Raw genomic sequence first — 21686 nt, 5'->3', positions numbered from 1 at the left:
AAACAGAGAAGTAAAAGATAAATTGCTCACTGGTTTTGTTTTACAAGAGTGCTTACTTTCATTTTAGTTAAAAAAGTTAAAAAGTCAACCAATGCCTCAGATTTTGCTGTGACAAACCTATGACTTCTCAACTGATAAAAAAATGATCCTGACACAAATAATAAGTATTCGGCTAGGCTCTACCTACTCTAAAAGTGAACAGCTTTTACAAACAGCGTCGAAACAGATATCAGTAAGACCTCATGTCAAATTTATTCCTCTGCGTGTAAAGGTTCAATAAAGAACTAACCTATCCAATTTGATGTTCTAGAAAATACAGTTATAACATAGCATCATTTTCCAGACCCAATTTTTATCATTGTACGTACCTGTACAGTATATACATATATGCACACAATGGCAAGTGACAGAAAAAAGGCTATTTGCAAGGTCCTTCCTTTACCCTGTCCTTTCTTCCTCCTTGTTTTGGGCAGCTTGAGTTTCAGTAAATCTTTTTAGCAGCAGCAGGTCTGGACTTCTGCACTGAGGACACTTGACTACTAATTACAACTTCATACTTTAATTCCTAAAAAGATGCCAGCTATGACCTAACTTTATCTTACTGAACATTTTGTTGACATTCTTTCTATATTCTACATTATCTACTTTTCCTCTCAGCTGTGCCAATTTATTCTTCTCTAGTTTTTCTATATTCTTGTACGAAATGCTAGTGGACTTGGAAGGTCAGCAGGGGAAAGATGGAGGTCAGAGAAGGAAGGATGGTAGCAGACAACCATTTGTTATTGAAAACAAACAAAACCAAACAGAAAAATCCAACAAGCACCCAGGCCTGTATCCCTATACATCCTTTCCATATTCAGTGGAATATTGATCTGCCAATCAAATTCAAGGTGATGGGGGACGGGGGAAGGAAACCAGCAAGAAAAACAATTTTTCCAAGGATTGATTATGTTCTACTCTAATCTTATTAAGCTTCTCAACAGTTTAAGATAGCTTTCCAGTCTGTAAAAAAGCTCACTGAAGTACAAGTGTCCCCAAGGAGCCAAGGCAAGCTGTTCTTATTTGTACAGATGAGAGTTTTGGATTAGAATCTCAGTGGTAACATTTTCTTATTCAGGCATTTTTGTTCATTTCCTACCTATGATTTCCACTGTAATTACTTTTAGATCTTTCCTGTCCAATTCAACACAAGAACTAATTCTTAGCAGACCTCCAAGCTCCAGTTGTTAGGGAAGCTGTATCTCAACGTGGCTGTGCTTGTCCACTTGCAATTTATCAAATTACCCCTTACCTTTAAAAGCTCACTTAAAAGACACATACTATTTTAACATCATTTTACATCAAAATGCCACATAAAAGTAAAAAGACAACATTCTGAGCTGAAAGAATGGCAAAGTATCAAAAGAATGGTTTTAGTAACTACAGAATAGCTGCTCTGCACTCACAAATCTACAGAATGTGATTTTGTTCCACAATGCTTTTTGTTCCACTTAGTGGAACGTGCAATTTCCTGGTAACGTCTTTTTCTTGCAGCATTGCTGGAATATGTAAAAGCTAAGTACTACTACAGTTTGAAAAGTTTTATACATATTTTAGTGCTGTTAAGCAGTAAATCAATCCATTCCTTTGGAGAATTTGTACAAGTTATTATTATACTCTCATATTTCAACACTACTGCTCAGTGATTGTTTGACTTACACTTTAGAGCCAAGGGGGACAGAAAACACTGGAAGATTTCTGAGCCGTACTATGATTATCACAAAACTTGAATTGCTGTGGTCGTATCTGTTAAAGAAAGGACAACATGAGGGAAGTTTACTATTCGCATTTATGTATGAACAGAAATATTCCCTTTGCTGTTCACTTACCTGAGTCCTATTTGTACCTGGGCAGCCTCCAGAGTTGTTGCATCATCTTCACTATATACAATGTCCTCAGTTTCATTTGGTCTAGGGCAAACAGGCAAATACTCAAATTTAGGAAAATTATAGTTAGCTTTCAGCAGTAATTAAGGTATGCATACACAGAACATATATACATTCTCCTTAACAGGCTGATTTAATTACAGCATGCACTCCAAATGAGAATTTCAGAGCCTACACAACAGCAATGCCTGTTTTAGGGACAGTCGCTGCCTGAACAGTTTGACAACTCCAGTAATGAGTCAGAAAGGCCTTACGCTGATTACTGAAGCAGGCCAGACTAACAGGCAAGAGAAAAACTCATGACATTTTCCTATACATACTTAGTTCTTTATACCCCTGAATACAAAATTGGAAATTAAAATTTGTGATAAACATCAGACCACCCGTAAACTGGATATGAAATACTGCTTTGGAGAGTATTTGAAAAGCAGGAGCTCTGTAAAATAGAGAGGTTTCTGTGCAAACAAGAAGCATCTTTCCTCTGAGCCTGTTTTCAGAAGCATTCAAAGAACCAAAGGGACCCAAGTCTTGCAGCTGAAGAGCGACTCCAGCACTGAATGGAATTACAGAGAATCCATACTGCAAAACAATTTCCAGTCATTTTCTGGGAGGTTTGAGTGAGGATGTGGTATTAACGTGTTTGACTGATTTTTAAAACTAGACTGTTGAGATCAATAAACAAGATCAAGATAGAAGATGTCAAGATAGGAAACGTGGAGAATGACACAGACATCCCACACCTTATCAAGACATGACAGCATTATTTTAAGACTGTACATTTAGAGGTTTCCTTTTTACCATTAATTTCCTGGCTGATAGCTAATTTGATAGAGTGTATTTATTTCCTCCCCTGCCTCAAATTACTCAATACAAAGGACTGGTCTGTACAGCAGAAATCAATGTACTGTAACTTCAGGAGCACACTGACAAATTTTAAGTCATTGCATACACAATGCTCATAAAGACACTTCTACTAAACATCAGCAACTCACAGAGACACACTCATTACCTCTTCACTACTTCCTACTCAGTAAGAATTAAGAGTATGCACACCTGGAGCTATCATGGAATAACTAGTGTCTGCAAATCTTAGTTTGCACAAATGGCAACAGTTTCCTTTTGTACATAGACTTAGGGGATGCAACTGTCATCCTTCCTCTTTTCTGAGTAACGACAGGAAGACGACAGGAATTTGTTCTGTTTTCCACCTATCCCACCACTTGCAGTCATTGGAGAGGACACCTAAAGACTGGCTCCACAGCACATCCACAGCTTTTGGTCCAATGTCTGCTCATTTCTATCCACTGGACTTACAACTGGAGCAGACAGTAAGCTTTGATCACAGTGGCTCAGAATTGAAACAAAATGAAAAGACAACAATGGTTATTGAACCAAGATACACAGTCACAGCCACTCAGTCAAGTGAAGGCTAAGTTTTTAATAGATGGGAGTTTATTTCAGCCTAAGAAGTTGCATTAGGTCTAACTGAACACATGGAGGAAACCAATACTAGGATTCAGACTTCAGGGTGAAATATGGGTCCATGACCTAAGATGAGATTGAATGGCCATTCTAACACTTCAGGAGAAATCCCTCTTGTATTTCAGCTTTTTTATTTGGTCTCATCTATTTTATTACCTTTTAATTTGTGAAAAACTTGACAAGTAGAAGTAATTTTATCAGAGACCAATAAAACCCATTTACGATACCATAATGCACCTTTACCTACCTAATAGAAAAGCATTTAGCCTGGCAACAGGACACATGCATCTACGTCTTTGTAATCATCCTGCTAAAACATCTCTCTGAATATTCAAAAGGACAAAAAATTCTTAATGTCAACAACTTGCCAAAACTGGGGTAAAAAATAAAGATTTTGGTTTCTCTCTTTGTTTGCAATAGTCTTCTGTTATGCAGTCTGAAGTTCATTGTTCTCACTGCCAGAAAACAGTATGAATAATCCTGTAGAAGTTATGTCTTGTCAAAAAGCAACAACAGCAAATACATTTCTTGTATCCTGTTCACCACAGTGAAGCATGAATATTAAACCCTAACCTGGATTATTTTCATACCAACATTACAACTGAAGATTTTCTTATCTTTCCTATATCCTCTTTTTTATAAAAGAAGATGTTCAAGCAAAATGCTATGCAATTCTTTGCTATGCAAAGTAGAGTCAATACAGCCACATGGCAGAACATGTATAGTTTAAATACAGCGTTTCTCCCAGGAAAACTTCTAGCAAGAAAAAAAAAAAACAGGATCAGAAGGTAGCATATTAATGCTACTCAACCAAGTTATACAAGCACTCTAATGCAAATTTATTAGCTTAAAAAAGCAATCAAACTTAACTGTTTGGCAAATGTGCCTTCCTTTCAATATGAAAGGACAAAATATTTACAAAAAAAGGCAAGACCAATGAACTGCTTATGCTGATACTACGTAACTGCTTATGCGTGGTGCTCAGTTGCCGGCTGAGGTTAAACCACGACATAGATATATTTAAATTTTTGGTGGAGAGACTTGCATTATTTCTCAAACCTACCGTTTCACAGAAGCTTCATATACGCCACTATCTCCAGCTACAGACTCATCAGACACGGCAGCAGATACACAAGCTGTTTTCTCCTGAAGCAGGTGACTAGCTGTTCTTCGTGGTAAGTCAACACCTACAAAAAGAAAGGAGAATGAAAATTAGTCCAAGAGATTAATAGTCAGAAAGAGAGAAGCGCATAGCTTAGAAAGTTGTCAAGTTGAAAGTGGTGACCCTTAAGTGAGTATCACAGAGTAGTTTTGTTCCACATCATTAAACATTCTGAGACTGTACTGCTGTTACCACATATTCTGGCTAGGGATATAACCAAACTGATGAACTTGAAAATGTACAACTATTATTCCTTCCCAGAGATACAGGCTCCTATCATCACCCGTATCTGTCGAGCTAGTTATTATCCTTCATTATCTTCATTATTAACCCTCATTATCCTGATCTTTAAACCTGTATTTGCCATGTTCACATTCTGCACCATAGTAACATTTCAGCTATATGCAAAGTGATTGCCTACTGTTTATTAAATATTCAGAAGTGAGACAGATGCCCTCTCCCCAGTGATATAACCGCTAGAAATTAAAAATCCCCTCTGGTTTACTATCAAAAACTTTTTATGCTACGGTCTCTTTACTATCAACCACTACTAAGCTTTAATCTTCAACTCACATTCATAATGTCATGCTAGTGTCATGCAGTGAAGCAGCAGCATTCACGGAAAGCCACGTTCTGCAGCATAGTAAGTTGAGGGCCTATGCAGTACTTTTATCTGCCAAGGGGTGGGGATATTGGTATGCATTATCGTCCCCACCTGAATCATGACTTTACATCTTCTTAAGATGTTTAAAATTTAAGGCTTCAGATTAGATGATTGATTGCTGCATTTGTGCTTTTATTTATAGCAGTAGGAATGCTTTTTCCTTGATGATGAAGTGCTCTTTCCCTTCCCCCCACCACCACGTGAGGGGTGAAGGTGATGACATGATTTATTGATTACCCTTAGGAATTACCACAGCAGCCTAAATTGACTTTGACAATGACAGAGACTGACTGTGGAAGAGCTACATGATATTCCAACTTGGTTTCTGACAGCAGGGACACGTGCAGAGGAGCAAATACCTGTATGGTTCACCTGTACAGAAAAGTCAGAGACAGACAGAGAAGCAGGTGAGCACTGCATCTAAAAAGCCAATGCAGACTATTACATGAAAATACTAGCTATACTGCGTTCAGGTATGTTTGTCTACCTCCAAATTAAGATTCAGCAGTATTCCGATTTGTAGTCTTGTTAAGTAAGTGAGCTGAAATTTTCCATGCAGGTTTTACGCCTCCGTCTGAGTTTGTTGAAAACCTTCCCATTCAGCATTGCAGCAGTTCCAAGAACGAAACTGGAGTAGAAACACGGAACCAACCCCAGGTCTACGTCTCACTGCTAATGTACTGAAGCCTCACCAGGAGGCCTATTTTACTGCAGACACTAGAGGTACTGAAGCATAATTAATTAATATCTGGCTTTTCAAAATCTGAGTGCTTGTTTTGGCAGTCTTAATACAGATGTAAAGTTAACTTGTATCATATATATGACCCTACATTGAGGAAGTATCATCCTGTGATTCTTCATACTGAATTTATATTTTAAAACCATAACTACTTACAGACTTAAAAGACACCCTGACACTATCCAGAATAACAGGTTGTCAAAGAAGCTCAAAAACGTTAGACAACTACATGATGCCTCTGAAAATAACGACCTAAAGACATAAATTTAAAAAAAATAATTCTGATTCCTCATAGCCCTATGTGTTCCCAAATTCCAAACCATCCTAAATTCAGTTCTCAGACTAGATGAGTTGCAGCCAGATTGCAAAGACAGACAGACTGAAAGTTGTTGTTAATCTGGAAAGGATATGCTGCTGAAATACGGGCAGGAAAATTTTTTCCATTTTTTATAATATGGCTCTACAGCAAAATAACTACCGTGTTCCACTATACTGAAAAGACAAAGGACAAAATGACCCCGTCCCCCCCAAATCCCTTTCCATGTTTGTCCACTTTGCATTTCACAGTTTCAGACCATAAGGACATCAGTCAATTTCTTTTTTTTCTTTCTGCACAGTTGAACAGAGGGGGGACTCCCAGCTTGTACTATGTATACCATACATTTATCTTCTGGTGCCACATTGCTCTGGTCAATATTGAAATTACTACGGTATTGCACTAAGCTAATCTAATTAACCAACAGATGTTACAAAGAGAAATAAAAGCAATTTTCTCATTAAAATATGTCTGTATCAATACGTCCAGGTACTTTTATTAAAAACTGGCAAACTCCAGGCACAAGGGTTCAAGCTTGACAACAAATCTGGACAATGCACTTTCTAGAGCTAGGCTGTATTAATTCTGACACCCAAACTCTTCAGTTAGCCGCTTCACTATCAATTCAGGCCCAAAAATGTGGCACTGGGTATGCTAGGTGCTGATCAGGTTTCAAATAGGGCTGCCAGTGCTCAGCACTAGTGGAAATCTGGCTCCCTCAGTTCTTCCTTGGGAAAACAGAGCCACTGTGTAACGTAAACACACGAACAGTTTGCAACATACTTAAAGACAGTGACACAGAATGACACTAGAAAAAGTCAATAAACGTGCAGAGAAAGCACAACATACTGTCAACCCTATCAAAAGGCAGCAAAGTCAACACTCTAAGACTGAGGACAAGCCATCAATTCTTGACAGCTGGGATTTTTGAAGTTCTGACTGCCAAAGGCTTTGACAATATAAGACAACTAAGTATGTTGCATGGCTTTTACTGCAGACTAGAAGTGGAATTCATTACACCTAATTCAGCCATCTCAAAGTTAAAGTTAACTCGTTACTAAGGATACCTCCATAGCTTACAGGGTCATTCATTCCATCTTCCTTAAAGGGAAGTATGTTTTAGGATAAGATGACTCATTCTTTTGGAAGTTACCCACAGACTGTAGGGGGAGCCTGGACTAGCTTAGGAGCTTTGTTCTAACTCAGATGGATAAAAAGCTAAAAGCTATGAAATCCATGTTAAAAATGGGGAGAGCCTCACTGTAACTTACATGGCACATGGTCACTTGTCTTTCTCAACTCACATAAAAATGAACTGCAGATCTTTCAGTGACAGCAGGTTCAAATAACTAGATATACATACGCACATAAAAATTCTAACTCTGAAGTCCAGAAATCTCTTTTACTGAGGATGTCAGTAAAAAAATCAGAAGATTTATTCTTCAGTGAGAAACAAAGTACCTGATTTCAAGTTACCAAAAACCAGCAGAGAGTATTTTTGCTCTATCCCCATACATCCTGACAATACCTAGGAACACCATGCATCCGTGTCTTCCAAGATCCAGCTTCAGGTTTTTCTGTTATTTTTTCACAACAGAGTCTGCAATACATGAACTTTCCTTCTGAGATAGCTATTGAAAAATGTAGATGGAATTGGGGTGATCATAGCTCTCTGCACCCAAAACTAGAACTTATGTAACGTCCCTCAGAATTACTGACTGCCCACCATGGCAAACGTATGCTGATCAAGATACTGTTCAGTTACATGAGGTACCTCCCCATTCAAGAGCCAGCTGTTGGTTCAAAATTTTCACGTAACATATACATTTGACATTAGGTTTTTTTATTACCTGAATTTCCTTCATGTAGAGAAGGCAGAGGCTGCCTAATGCCTTCATTAAGATCTTTAACATCTGTAGGAATCTGAGATCCTGCTCTGGCTTCAGAGTCCAACAATATTTGGTTCTCACAGAGACTAATGCCTGCAAAATCACCCGAGAGGTCACAGTCTTCAAAGTCCGTAGTGAGGTGATGCAGAGGGGAATTTTGAGCTGACACTGAAAATGCAGCTTCTAAAACCAAAGGGGAGCCTGGGGGGGACAAGGAGGACAATGAGGATCTGGAAGACAGTGATGTCACAGATTTGGGAGGTTCAGTCAATTTGGGATGGTCTGCAGCTGAAGGAGAGTCACTGTAACCCAGTCTCCCATGGGAACTGACCACTTCATTTTCATGAATAGTAGTGATAGGCCCTGAAGGAACGTAACCACTTTTTTCTTGCAATATGAAGTCAAGTTTATACTGATAGTCCAAATCTGTTATTTGATCGCCTTGGTTATAGTAGAGATCCGTGGAGCTAAGCGAGTTTAGCGACCCTCTGCTCGACGTGTTCAGAGATCCCCGGCTGGACGCCAGAGATCCCAGACTGCTCCCTGAAGACACAGATAACGTACTAGCTGAGAGGCTGCAAAGAAAGCACAAACACGTACACTGATGTTACTAAACTGAACTAGCACAAAACGGTACAAGGAGAGATAAGATTGACTGGAGCTGCACTATAACAATTCACAACTGAATGCTGCTTGGGGCATTATTTCTTTTAAGCACTCATACTGGGTTTAGTGTGCCCAACCTGAACAATTGCCCATCAGGGCAATTTATCCAGCTTACAGCCTGCTCCGAAAGCCCATTTTCTTCAGGAGGCTTGCAGATTTGACAAACTGGTCCGGCAGTAACAGCAGCCTTCTCAGCTGCTATATTCCTGCAAAGACCCACTCCACCCTGGTGTGGGCACTCATAGGGTCAATGTGACAGGAAAGGGATCCCCAGGAAGGAAGTTATGGCAGCAGAGGAGTGCTACCACCTCTAGAGCAATTTATGCAGCCTGCCCTCTGCCCAAGCACCTGGGAAAGATGGCAGCTAGAAGGAGACAACTTACAGCAGAACTGCTTCACATCTGTAAGACAATAAACACTCTACATGCACAGTAAATCCAACTACTTAAGGATGGCAAAGGCCATAATGTGCAATCCCTGAATTGCTCAGGCAGTTGAACTAGATGATTGTTGTAGGTCCCTTCCAACTGAAATAGTCTAGTCTAGTCTAATCTATTCAATCTTCTCCTGTTAATAGTAGAAGATAAGGAGCCCTGCCAGGCTAGAGAAACTGTCACTGCCTTGGCTCAGGAGGACTCTGCTGGGAAAAAACGTCAGGAAAAATAATTCAAGGCAGCCCCTTCTAAACACTTAAAAGATGTTTACTGAGCAATAACAGAGCTATCAACTTTAAACATTTTGCCACTGGCCTAGAAAACTGCTTTTAAAAGGACAAAGAGACCCCCAAAAGTCCAAACACACACAAGCACAAAATACTTTAAAAAATTATTTAAAAGACTCTTTTCCTAACTAATCACCAATCAAAATGCAATTTATGGGATCTGGCTGAGATGTTTTGAAATCGCTAAGCCAGCCTAGATCCCAGGAATAGGATGGTATGGCTTACTGTGAGAGGACCTTTACAGAATGCTTAAAAACGTTTTTCCTCTTAAAGCCCCATTTTGATTTCTAAGAGAATAGGTAAACATTAATGCAGTGTCTGATTGGTGTATCCAACTGGGATATGCAAGAAAATTCAGGATTTTCTAAATAAATGTAATGGACACATGATTTGGTAGCCCAGGGTACAGGCCAGAAGTGAGAGAAACGCTTCCCTAGGACCAGTTACATGTATCATTAAATATTAGAATCCCATCAGAGCAATGTGTTTGAGTTAACAGTTGCTGTAACTAATTAATATTTTGTTATCACTATGAATTTCATAAACCCAGAGTCAGACTTTGAATCAATGACTGTCAGGAAAGAAAATATCCTGCTGAGGATATGTTTCTGTCTACAGAAAGTGTAAGTCAGTGTTGAAGAATAAAACCGGAATCAACTATTCACCTAAGTATTTACGTGCATACATGTACTCATTAAGCCTCTCCAGTTATTATACAGAATAAAGGCTACAGTTCTAATAACTCACTTTAGACAGAACTCTGAGAAACCATTTGGTCTCCTCAATGACAGGATTTTGAAGATATGACCAATTAGAGAATTCCCGATTTATTTATTTATACTGAAGCAAAATAATGTCTGCCTGCTTAATTATGGAAACTGTGCAAAAAATCCATTCAATCCAGTCTTGAGTGCTTACTGAAATTATAAAGGTACACCAGGTTTGCATGATGGCAAAATGCTTGAAGCTGTTACACTTGCATTTTCTTACTTAAATATTAAACAACTTTTGTTCAGCTTCCAGCTAACAGAAAAACCTAGGAATGAAGTTTAGACAGCCAGGTCCACTGGACTGTTGCTGAAAACCCATTTTACATTATGCAGTACAGTCTCACCTCCTAAGCTGTGAATGCAAATAAGTAGTTAACTTCGTAGTTTCTTCAAGTTTCTGTACCAACTCTTTTCTTCTCTCCTCCAATTTCAATCTGGAAAGAGAGGTACATATAATTATAGGAAAGCATTACAAAATAATCTGGAGGCTAACATACTTTATAGGCAAGACAGAAACAAAGCGAAGATCCCTCATATTTTCATCTGGTTGGCAACTACTAAAATCCAAGAGACTGTGTTAGCTCTCAGTCCTATCATAAAACCCTAACTGCTTCAGCAGAGTGACTTTACCTGCAGAATACTAAGCGCTGTAACAAACCTGCGGAGTGTACAAGCAAGCAGAGCGGTGGTACAGTCACACTGTACCAAGGGGAACATGCACCCAATAAAAGAGTAACAGATGAGCACTGGGAAAATAGCCGCAACTTCAGGAAAATAAGATCTGCACTAATACAGCTTTAAAAAGCCATGCTGTAGACTGGCTCCTCACTTAATAATAGTTTCAGAAAAAAACCCAAAAGAACGCTAATACCAGTGTTAGTTCTCATAATGCAAGAACTTGGGGTAGCACTGCAGGAAGTTTAAAATTACAGCACTCCCTTTGACTTCAGAGTCTTCATATAGAGACAAAGCATAGTAAATCAAAACAGCATTCAAGCTCAAGGTTCTGAGATGACAGACCATATTTAGGAGTCCTTGGTAAAGATTTCTACATCCCCAACAGCTTTGTCATCACCTCAGAGCCACACAGCATTGTAATGCTCATTATCAAGGTTCACCTTTATGAAAAAGCAGGATTTATTGCCTCCTGCACTGTTATCCAGCCTAGCTCTAAACCCACAAATGGTGGAACTCTCCCATTCCTTTTGGCTGGCTGCTAGCAGAAAGGATTCACTAACCTTTACAGTGATTTTTCCTTTTATAATTCCCTTTTATCACTCCATTTACAACATGAAATAAATTGCTTTCCCTCAGTGGATTCAGCTAACACACTCCTGTAGTTGTGGATTAGTATATTCTCCTCTAGCCCTTGCTCAGTCAACTGACACATGTCACAAGTTCTCAAGCAACATCAAAAAAAAAAAATATAAAAAAAAAAAACCTCCCGCCCCTCCTTCTCTAAAATTAATAATAATAATAAAAAAATTTCAATGTTCATTCTCAGAAACATTTCCTTTGGCCTTTCTAGCATCTCAAGGATGTATAAATTAAAACTCAAATGCAGACAACACTTCAAAGAACAAAACCCAAAAATTAACCATTGCTTTCTTATGCAAACTGAATGAAATACTTGAGAGTTCCCAGGATTCACTCTCTTTGAGTGTCAGATACCAGTAAAAAGACATTAAGTCCTCAATTCAGCAAAGCATGAAAAGCACTTGCTTACACCATGCTTATTCAGCGAGCAAATCTGTGTTATGCAAAGGTGAATAAGTTACCCCGAGGTCAGCCAGGGTGTGAGCTTCCGCTCCACTGCCTACGCTGCGTGCGCTCTTACACCGCAGCATGTTCATCTGCCAATGCCTCCCAAGACTGTTAAAAGCATACATGGTATTTCATTCTTTGCTCAGGAAGACATACACACAGGTTTCCAAACCAAGAGTTATGCTCATCTATGGTACCAGACACTCTTTCTTGCCATTTTACTATTTATCAATGCCTTCTGCCTTCTTTTAAAGCCTAATCTATCCTGCTTTTCCAAAGCAAGAGTGCTCTTCATTAGCTCTTTTGTGGCTTTTCAATAGTGAACTATCATTTTATCTTCAAGGAAAAGGCACAAAAATTGCTGTATGTGTTCAACTACTAATGGCAAAAGGCAAGAAAGAAAATTAAAAGCTTAGGGACTTCTCTGACTGGAGTCCTCAAAACAGACACCTACAGTTGTTCCACTGAATTTGTACTGTTAAACTAAAAGGTTGGTTTGGTTTTTTCTCCAAAGCACAAGCAAAAGTTTTTTTTCCTTTATCATCTTAAGGAGGTTGATAAAATGTAATTTATCCCATATAATTTAGCTCCTGAAAAAACATTATTTCCTAGATGTAATTTGATCCACTAGTAATTAAAGAAGTAGTATTAATACCTGTAGGTAAATTTCAGAAAGATGTTAGTCACAAGTCACAAACACAAGCTAGATGATGAAATAACTCCTGGAAGTTCCAAGACATACAGGAAATAATTTTATTATCTCACAACAAATTGAGATTCCAGGAAATTTTTTTTCAATTCTACATCAGACCAAATTAAAAACAAACAAACCAACCCCCAAAAGTTTCAAACAATGAACCTTCCTTCTTTACAGCGTAAGCAGGAACTTTAATATCCCAAAGACCATGTAAACACCTAAACAACCATCGGGTTACCTATTCTGACATGGGTCTCTCAATCTCTCCTGTTTGCACCCCTCCTATCTAAATTAACCTATTACTCATTGCAGAAGCGACTTGAGTGTTAGAGAGACATCTTTCTCCAGTTTTGATCTTAAATTGTAACATTGCTGAGAGGGGCATAGAATCTTAAAAAAAAAAAATTAAAAATTTTAAGTGCACATACCTCACCTTTCAATGCGAACTTGTGTAGACATGTTTGTTTATGACAGGCACAAGAGCAGGGGCCCGTTTTGCAGGCAACAGCACAATCAAGTAGTTAAATCATGCTTCTGTTTAAATACTTGTGATTACTTAGAAGATTTTGCCAAGGACTAAAGCAGTAATGGAATCTCCCTGACATGAACGTAGAGGCAAGAAAGCAGCAAATAGTTCTCAACAGTTCCACAATCCAGATATTTCTATACAGTTGCTGGAAGGCTTCTTAAAGCAATCAGAGTATGCCCTGTCTCTGCTTTATTGAAGCTGATATGTTATGATTTATACCCTCCTTCTGTAAATTGATTCCGAGTACATCTACTAGTGGCAATTTCAGCATCCTACTCCAAAATAACCCAGGGCTATGCTATAATGTTTTTAAGTCAGAGCAAGTCTTCTGTTTCCTCCCCCTTCAGAAAAAAATAATAAAAAAACCCAAAACCAAACTAAAACAAGAAACCCTTGTCGCATCAAGCTCTGACACAATCCATAGCTTCTTACACTGTTGCTTCATTATCAGTACCTGTGAAAACACTGGAAACCTAAGGCATTCATGAAATTTCATGAAAGAAAATAGTAATGCAACAACAGCGCAGCACTTTGAAGATGGTGTGGCTCCTCCACTGATAATGGAGAGGAGAATCTTCCTCATCTCCAAGAATTAAAATGCTGATGGTTGATACAATTAACTGTATCCATTTCTCAAATTAACATTTCAGGAGAAGTTTCACCATCTGAATCCTTCTACAAAATGAAAATTTTCTTTATGTTTATAGCAGACACACCAGAAATAATCCTCAAAATAGCTTAATGTGAAAGAATTTTTGTGCTCTGAAGTCAAGGGAGACAGTTTTAATATCAGAGTTGCAGGTAGAAATTCACTGGAGATTCACTGGAATGGCAAAAAAGCAAACCAGAAGCCACCATAAATACTACCTCAACCATCAGTGTATGACATGAAGTCTTACAGTAACCTCAAGAAAAAATTCCACATTTTCAGGAATGAAAATCAAAGGGAAAAAAATTTGAAGACAGTAGAGGGGAAAAAATTTTAAGCTGTAACAAGTAGTTGTGTCACTATACATGGAAAAAAAATCTGCAGTTTCATTTCTTCTTGACAGTGGGAGACAATTTGACTTGCCCTTAGTAATCCAAGTTTGGCATCTGACATATATGGGGAAAATGGTCAGGTGCAGAATTTTCTTTGGCACTAAACAAGCAAATCCAAAGCACAAGACTAAGAAACCAGCTACCATTTTACAGCATGAGTCAAGATTTAGCTATTATTTACAACAGCATATTATCAGAACCTTAGATTCAAATTATTTGTTTGTCAATGTGATTTTATTATTGACCCCTATTATTGACGGATCCATGGTAATCTAGATACTACTAACACAGACAGGCAATTTCTCCTGTAAAAATATCATTCCAGTAGGACATAACCCTTCTTCTAAAACACATTTAGATTATCAATATAATGCAGTTTAAACTATTATAAAGTGTACAAAAATGTTTAAAAATCACGCCTAATACACACATACGTACTTTGTAAACAAAAAATTTCCTCACTACTCAGCTACAATTTGGGACCCAACTTCTAATGCCACTAACGGGAATTCTGCCATTCAGTGAAACTGGAGCAACAGCACGTGTTTCCTAGCAGAGGGAAGTAGGAAAGGCTTACAGTGCTGATTGTATTACTTCAATAAGGCATACTACACTGATACACGCAATGACATTTTGTGTTTATTGCATTTTATGTGTGCTAGAGGTGCCCATAAATTTATTTCCACTTACAGTTGATGAAAAGTCTATTTGTGACAGTCACCTTTGATTTTCTCGAACTCTGCAACTGGCTAAAACAATTTATTGTGGGAGTTGCTTCGGTTACCAGTTAGGTAGCAGCAAGTTAGGAAACTTTTGCAACAACTGTACTTCTCCTCTGAACTTTTTTTTTCCCCCCTTTTGGTTGCATTTTTGTATGTAATAAAACTCACAATGAAAGGCTTCAGATGTTCTAACAATCAAGATAATCTTTGTAACCTGAGTTCAAATAGTTTACAGCTATTATCAGAAATGAGTGAATGATATATTGCCCTCCTGCTGGTATGTTGACATTCCTCAGTTATTTAACATCTGTCACAGGCATTTTCATGCTGGTAACAAACACAGAGCAACTGATATTGCAGAGCACATACAGGGTGTTTGCATTCTGCTACAGTACAGAAGACTTCTTTGTGTTTCTGCCCAGTGGGCTAATAACAAATTTAATTAAGATCTACATAGGACAGTTACTGAAGGAAAACAGCCCATCAAGGCATAGTTCAGGATCTGTAATGACTACAAAGGTTAGACTGCAGAAAAGCAGCATTTAGTATTAGCAGATGACAACCTCTTACCTTTCAGCAAGTGCTTGACTGGGTGTGCTTTTTACAGACAGCAGCTCTTCTTCAAGCCTCTTCCTTTCTGCTTCTAGCTGCTCTAGCTCATCTTGAGTACGTTTGCGTGGTGTGATAAACTGCAGTTCCTTTAAAAGCTCTTCTTTTTCATTGATTAACATCAGTTTTTCCTTTTCCACATCCAGTGCCCCAGGCCAGGCTTCACTATCTAGCTTCGAGAGTTCGATCTTCAGGTTAGCCATGCTGAAGTAAAACACAGCAGATTTGTCTGAGCCCAGCATAGCACACAAATTCCAGGAAAAAGAAAAGTGATACAATATTTTGAAAGGTATCAGCATATAACAACATTTTCTACTCAAAGCCATACTTTTAATTAGTTTTGCTTCACAAGAATGCAGACTATGCCAGAAAAGCAAGCCACCTATCCAGGCCAACAGCAACATGCATATGCTTTAAAAATGAGTTGCTCCTGTTCAAATGTCGAGCTGAAGTAAAAGTCATAACGTTAATAAAAGCTTTATTGAAAGTGATCTGTCTGGTAACATAGTAGTGGCACTATGCTTTACTCATCTAGGGGTACGATGGATTTCTCCTAAGCTGTTGGAAGCTGACTGCTCCTCAGAAACAGCAACGACCATGGTGAAAGAATGCGCACCATAGCAAGGTGCTCACTTCAGCAGAATGCATGTATGCAAATCTTAGAAGGCAAAAGCATTGTTTTTCTATGGGATTAAAATAAAAGGTAACGGGACAGCAGCTACCTAAAGAGAAAGGAGATTATTAACTCAAAAATTTGAGTTTGTGCAACTGCTGTTGCCATCACAGTTGTCAAATCACAGAGTTAAGACACCCAAAACTTGGTTATCCATACTTATTGCACAGATACATGCATATAATAGAAGCAGAAACTTCCCTACATTATTATTGTACTATAGCTCAGTCCTGATCAAGACAGATTATTTCCAGTATTCAGTCTCCATAATCATTCTGTCTATGGGCTCAGCAGCATAGCTTAAAAAGTGCAGGTTTTGCAATAAAGACTCACTGTCCACTGTGAAAGCTTAAAAATTCCCTTTATTGGTGCCACGTATCTAATAAGGGGATAACTTTCAGTCACTTCCAGCCCTAGCCACACCCGAACCAGCTGCATAGCTAAAGATATGGAAGCTTTGAACTATGTAACGGCTCCTAGCCGCCTGCACCTCTTTCTTGTAGGCTGGGAAAAAGGCAGAGAAAGGAGAAGTCAAAATAGAAAGATGTTCCCATACAATCTAGGGCAAGAGGAACTGATCTGCTACTTTTATTTATTTGTAACTGCCACAGTTAAATAAACCTAGGTCAGCTCAACAACTGATACAAGTCTGTGCAACTTCAATGTTACCAGGCACTACCTAAGGTAATGACCCATGCCATACTTCATAAATACACACAGATAATTTGGCATGTATAATCTTCCTGTAGTTCCGACAGATTTCTGGGAAAACGTTTTTCTTCTTTCCAGTTTGTTTTCTGTGATTAACAAAACTAATAATATCATGCTTATCTTGCATCTCTGGTATTAATTTTACAGTACATTAAGGCATTTATTTATGGTCAAAACTAAGAATAGTTAATATTGAATCTAACTATCCCATTGCTTATACTAGAAGCTTAAGGGGAACTCCCCCCCTTTCTTTTCCCATAGGTAACAATTCCTTCTCATCTGCACCTCAATGAAAAAACAACAGCTTAAAAAAAAAATGAAAACAACCCATACTCCCACCAAACCCCTGCAAGAACAAGTTTGACTCAGGGTATTTTCACAGAAAAACAATGCAAAATAAACAGAAATACTATCAGCAGTGAAATTAAATGAAGCATTTCAACATATTTTGCAGCTGTTACATATATCATTCATATTAAACAGTCCTTTAGAGGAGCAGTACTCAGAGGGAAAACAACCTAGTAATTTCAGATGGATAATGAAATGTTAAGATTTTCATCTCCAGGTCACTGGTTCTAGCTAACCTTGTTCTGAAAGTAACTGCTACTGACAGCTGTTTGATGGCTTATGGGATGGGATGGTGGTCTCCAAACAGTTCGTTTGCTCCCCCTGCTACAGACAACGTTCTGCTACCGTAACTGATGCTCTTTTCAGCTGCCTCATCAGACAGGCAAAGGCCTAGATGGATATGAAAACTGAACTGGTCTCACACTTTTAAGGAAGTCCTTGCTCAACAGGTCAACAAGGAGTATTAGCCAGAGCTTCACCACATCAGGATAGGATTGTCAGCATGCTATATCAGATCCTTTTGAATAACAATTGCAACTGAATTTAGCATAGTTAACATCAACATTCCACCTCTTCAAGACATTCTGCTGGCTAAGCAACATAAAATATGCAACATACAAAATTATCTGATAATTTTCAAGTGGAGAAGTTCACTTACAAGATCCTCTTTCTCTTAGTTATTTTAACACAAAACAACTAAGAATTTGCACATTTAATATTTCAGAAAAGGTGGTCAATACTTACTAAATTATAGTGATGATTACAATGGCCATAATAATTAGGGGGGGATGTAATTAGGTACTGAACTTTATGTGCAAACTGGTATGTATCTTCATTATTCCAAGATATGTACACTTTATTAAGTTCACCTTGTAGTCACTGATAAAACCAGTATGTGCAAACACTTTAAAGACTTTAACGGTGTCTTCAAGGCATATGATTGTCTTATTTAAAGCTTAAAAGAATATTCATTACTGGGCAGTTTTCAGACAAAATTGAATAAAGATACCATTTAAAAGGAGATAATTTAACCTTGAAACACACTAATGTTATATAGAACAAATACTTCGTTATGCAAAGGTAAGTACACGAGCTACTGAAATTTCGACCCACGTTCTTGGCTAATTTGTGAGAAAGTAAGATCTTGTGCTGCAGTACTCTATACTCTGAACATTGTACTTTTTTTTCTTTTTTTTTTTTTAACCTTTTTAAGGTAGAAGTGGTAAACTTACTTACTGCCAGGAATTTTTTTATTCCTATAAAGGAGAGAGAAAACACAATGCTGGGACTTCTTGGTATCAAGACATAGTCAAAACAGAGGATGATCTGGTTTTGGATCAATTACGCCTGAGAAAAAATGCCATCTATCTGCATCTAAAACACCATCTGACAATTAATATTATGTACATGATTCTGAGCCAAAATCATACATGTTCAATACTAAACAAACACAATAGCCTTAGCACTCTTTGTTGAATGCACTGATTATATAATAAAGTTTTATGATCCGTAATGAGAATATAAAGGATTACTGTTGTTACCGGCAAGGATGGTAGCTACTACTCTGTATGAGGAGGGTATATATTTGAAATTAGGCAAAAAAATGTTGGTTGTGCAGCCTCCTGCCTTTAAAACATAAAAACTAACTATGCCTTTACTTTGTATTTATAAGCTGCAAATTTCTTTTCCTAGTTTTCTAATTGACCATGCCACAGTATTCCAACTGAAATAACACTTAAATCTCAGATTAAATGGCATTTTAGGCACAGTTTTCATCTGGGGAAAAGTGCTGGTTTTTTATTTTATTGCCTTGTTTAGTTCTTCATAGTAAAAAAGGAACTTTGGGTGTGGGATAACTTTTTAGGTTTCTATTCCCCTTAAATTACAAAGCACCTCCATAACAAAAACTATACGGTTTCTGAATAGCTGACACCTAATTTTGTGAAAAGTATTATAAAATAATATAACACAATTAATACATTATTAATAGAGAGATATGCCACACACCCTTTTTTTTTTTTTTTTTTTAAATAGTAAATCTTCCTTTTTAAAAATTAAATCTTCCCCCAGTATTATGCAGCACTTCTGGTGCACCGGAAGGCATGTCATTCTAACCCTGAATGTTCTGCTTTCTGATGCCCAACCTTCAGTGCTGTGGCAATTCATCAAAATGGCACTGCTTTCATGAGCAACCACTGCAGAACTTTATTTGAAAGGCGTTCCACATTCATCAGTGGAGAAGCTCCTGATTTCTTTTCTCCTCAGGTTAAACCCATTAAAAAAGCCCAACCGCTTAGTGATAACAAGTATTTAAATTATCCAAAGTCCCAGGGAAAAAAAGACATAATTAAGCCTACTAAATCTGCACTGGAAGTCCAAAGCAACTCTAAAACTGAAGAGCCTTCAGTGGCATAGTAAACTGAAATGATGATCCCAAAGAAGGATATAATGGACATAAATAACCTGGCAACCCCTTTCAGTGGAAAGCCAGCTCACTCTCTTCCCTTAATCCTGGAACTGCCATTAATTTGTCACTGTCTGCATTTTCTTTCTTAACACATTCAACTTAGCATTAAATGTAAAACCTACTGTTCAGAAGCACCGACTGCTCCTGAAAGCCTGCTTGCGTTCTGAAGGAAAAGAAACACTTTGCAGTAATGCCCCCAGTGCCTCCAGAGAGCCGTCCACTAGATGTCACTGCGAGCACAATGTTAAGTGCTGCAGAGATCAGGCACCTTCCCAACTCGAGACTGTAACTTAACAAAGCAACTAACCCTCTTACCTTCTTTTTGCCTCTTCATATTGAAGACTTAGTCTGACCTTCTCTGCTAAATGTGATCTTCTACTTGCTCCAACCTGTTGAGCAAAAAAGAAAAAAAATATTAGCCTTATTACTGTGTAAAGCTGTTAAATGAATCAACAAAACCTATCCACAGGCTAGAAAAATCGTGACTTAAAAAAATAAAACCACACCCATCTGCAGCCATATACTCGCTGTTAAATGCCTAGTTAGAAATCTACTCAGATGTACAAAACAGTGCCGTTTTCTTCTGATCCAGTTCATCTATTTATACCTACTGTACTACCAATTGTCCATATTCCATCAGAGTAAAGCAAGAGCATTTTCAAAAAAATCTTGCAGTGATTGCACCCAAAATTTTGACCTCCTACTTTGAACTCTGCTGAACTCAGAATTTAGAACTAAGTCAGTGCATTTCAAAGTAAGACTTCAATAAATTTGCTACAAAACATAGACAAGCTTAGCTCTTTGTTTGGAAAGCCTTGTACAGTCTCTTCCTTATAAACTTAGCTCACAGAACTTCAAAGAAGGTACCAAAATTAAGCACAGCTTTCTGTATATGTAAATATACTGTCAGTGAAACAGAGAAGGTTTTAATGAATCACTGAACAAGTAGTTCCACTACCAGTTTTTCAGCCGCATGAAATGAAATTGCACATTTAAATTCTGAGATCTTGTTTCTGAAAATTAAAAACATCTTCATATTGAATTAATTCTGTAAGGTGAAACATCCTATAGACAGATGCAAAAAATACTGTCTACTTATGCTGATCTTCACTGTACTGGAACTATTTGATTAAATCAAATTGTCATAAACGCTTCATGCCAAACGTATAAAGTTCATCCGAATCTTGATTTAAAATTTAAGGGGGAAAAAAATCAGGTAACTGATTCCAAGTAATTCTCTCTTAAACGTGTGTGTATATATATACACACACCTATCAGGAACAGTAAACAACCATTTCATTCCAATTCCATTAACTGCAGCATTCTGATTCAATTTCTCTTTATATTTGACAAAATGGAAAAAAGCTCACCTCACCAGAAATGTCAGTCTGAGACCCTGTATCCAGAGTTTGTCTAGAAAAACACAGCTGGGAGTTTACAGAGCTGGAACTCAAGTCTGGTTCAGATTTCCCAATGGTCTGGTCAAGACTGAATTTCTCTCTCAGCTTTGCAAGACTCTGTCCAGGAAACAGAAGGAGGTGGTGTTAAAGTTCCTTTGTACTTTACCGTGTTTATACCAGTTTATCCCCAAAAGATGTTTACATAAAAGGCTCCAATATAAAAATTCTGGGTTTACGTCATATTAAGCGAACTATCCTTCTAACCAAGCAGTTGGTAGGCGACACTAAGGGTGACCAACACCTGTGACAATATAAAAACTACTCATGTGGTTTTGTCTCTTTTTTTGTTTGTTTTTTTAAACTTGTCAACCACTTAAATACTTGGCTGATT

At 37.9% G+C, this 21686-nt stretch overlaps 1 protein-coding gene across 1 annotated transcript in view; it reads right to left on the bottom strand.

Annotated features, from left to right (window-relative positions):
• The window catches only part of WWC2 (WW and C2 domain containing 2), a 106369-nt gene that overhangs the window by 19973 nt on the left and 64710 nt on the right, over positions 1-21686 (bottom strand). Inside the window, exons 7-14 of the mRNA XM_009277347.2 lie at positions 21266-21412; positions 20211-20284; positions 15658-15900; positions 10679-10768; positions 8139-8752; positions 4471-4594; positions 1869-1949; positions 1699-1785 (exon numbers count right to left, since the gene is read on the bottom strand). Of these exons, the coding sequence (XP_009275622.2) occupies positions 1699-1785; positions 1869-1949; positions 4471-4594; positions 8139-8752; positions 10679-10768; positions 15658-15900; positions 20211-20284; positions 21266-21412 (1460 nt within the window). The remainder of the gene's footprint in view (positions 1-1698; positions 1786-1868; positions 1950-4470; positions 4595-8138; positions 8753-10678; positions 10769-15657; positions 15901-20210; positions 20285-21265; positions 21413-21686) is intronic.

Source organism: Aptenodytes forsteri, unplaced genomic scaffold (genome assembly GCF_000699145.1).
Source record: "Aptenodytes forsteri isolate BGI_AS27 unplaced genomic scaffold, ASM69914v1 Scaffold65, whole genome shotgun sequence".
Taxonomy (NCBI): domain Eukaryota; kingdom Metazoa; phylum Chordata; class Aves; order Sphenisciformes; family Spheniscidae; genus Aptenodytes; species Aptenodytes forsteri.
The sequence above is the reverse complement of the archived record's forward strand: the minus strand, read 5'-3'. Positions and strand labels throughout refer to the sequence as shown.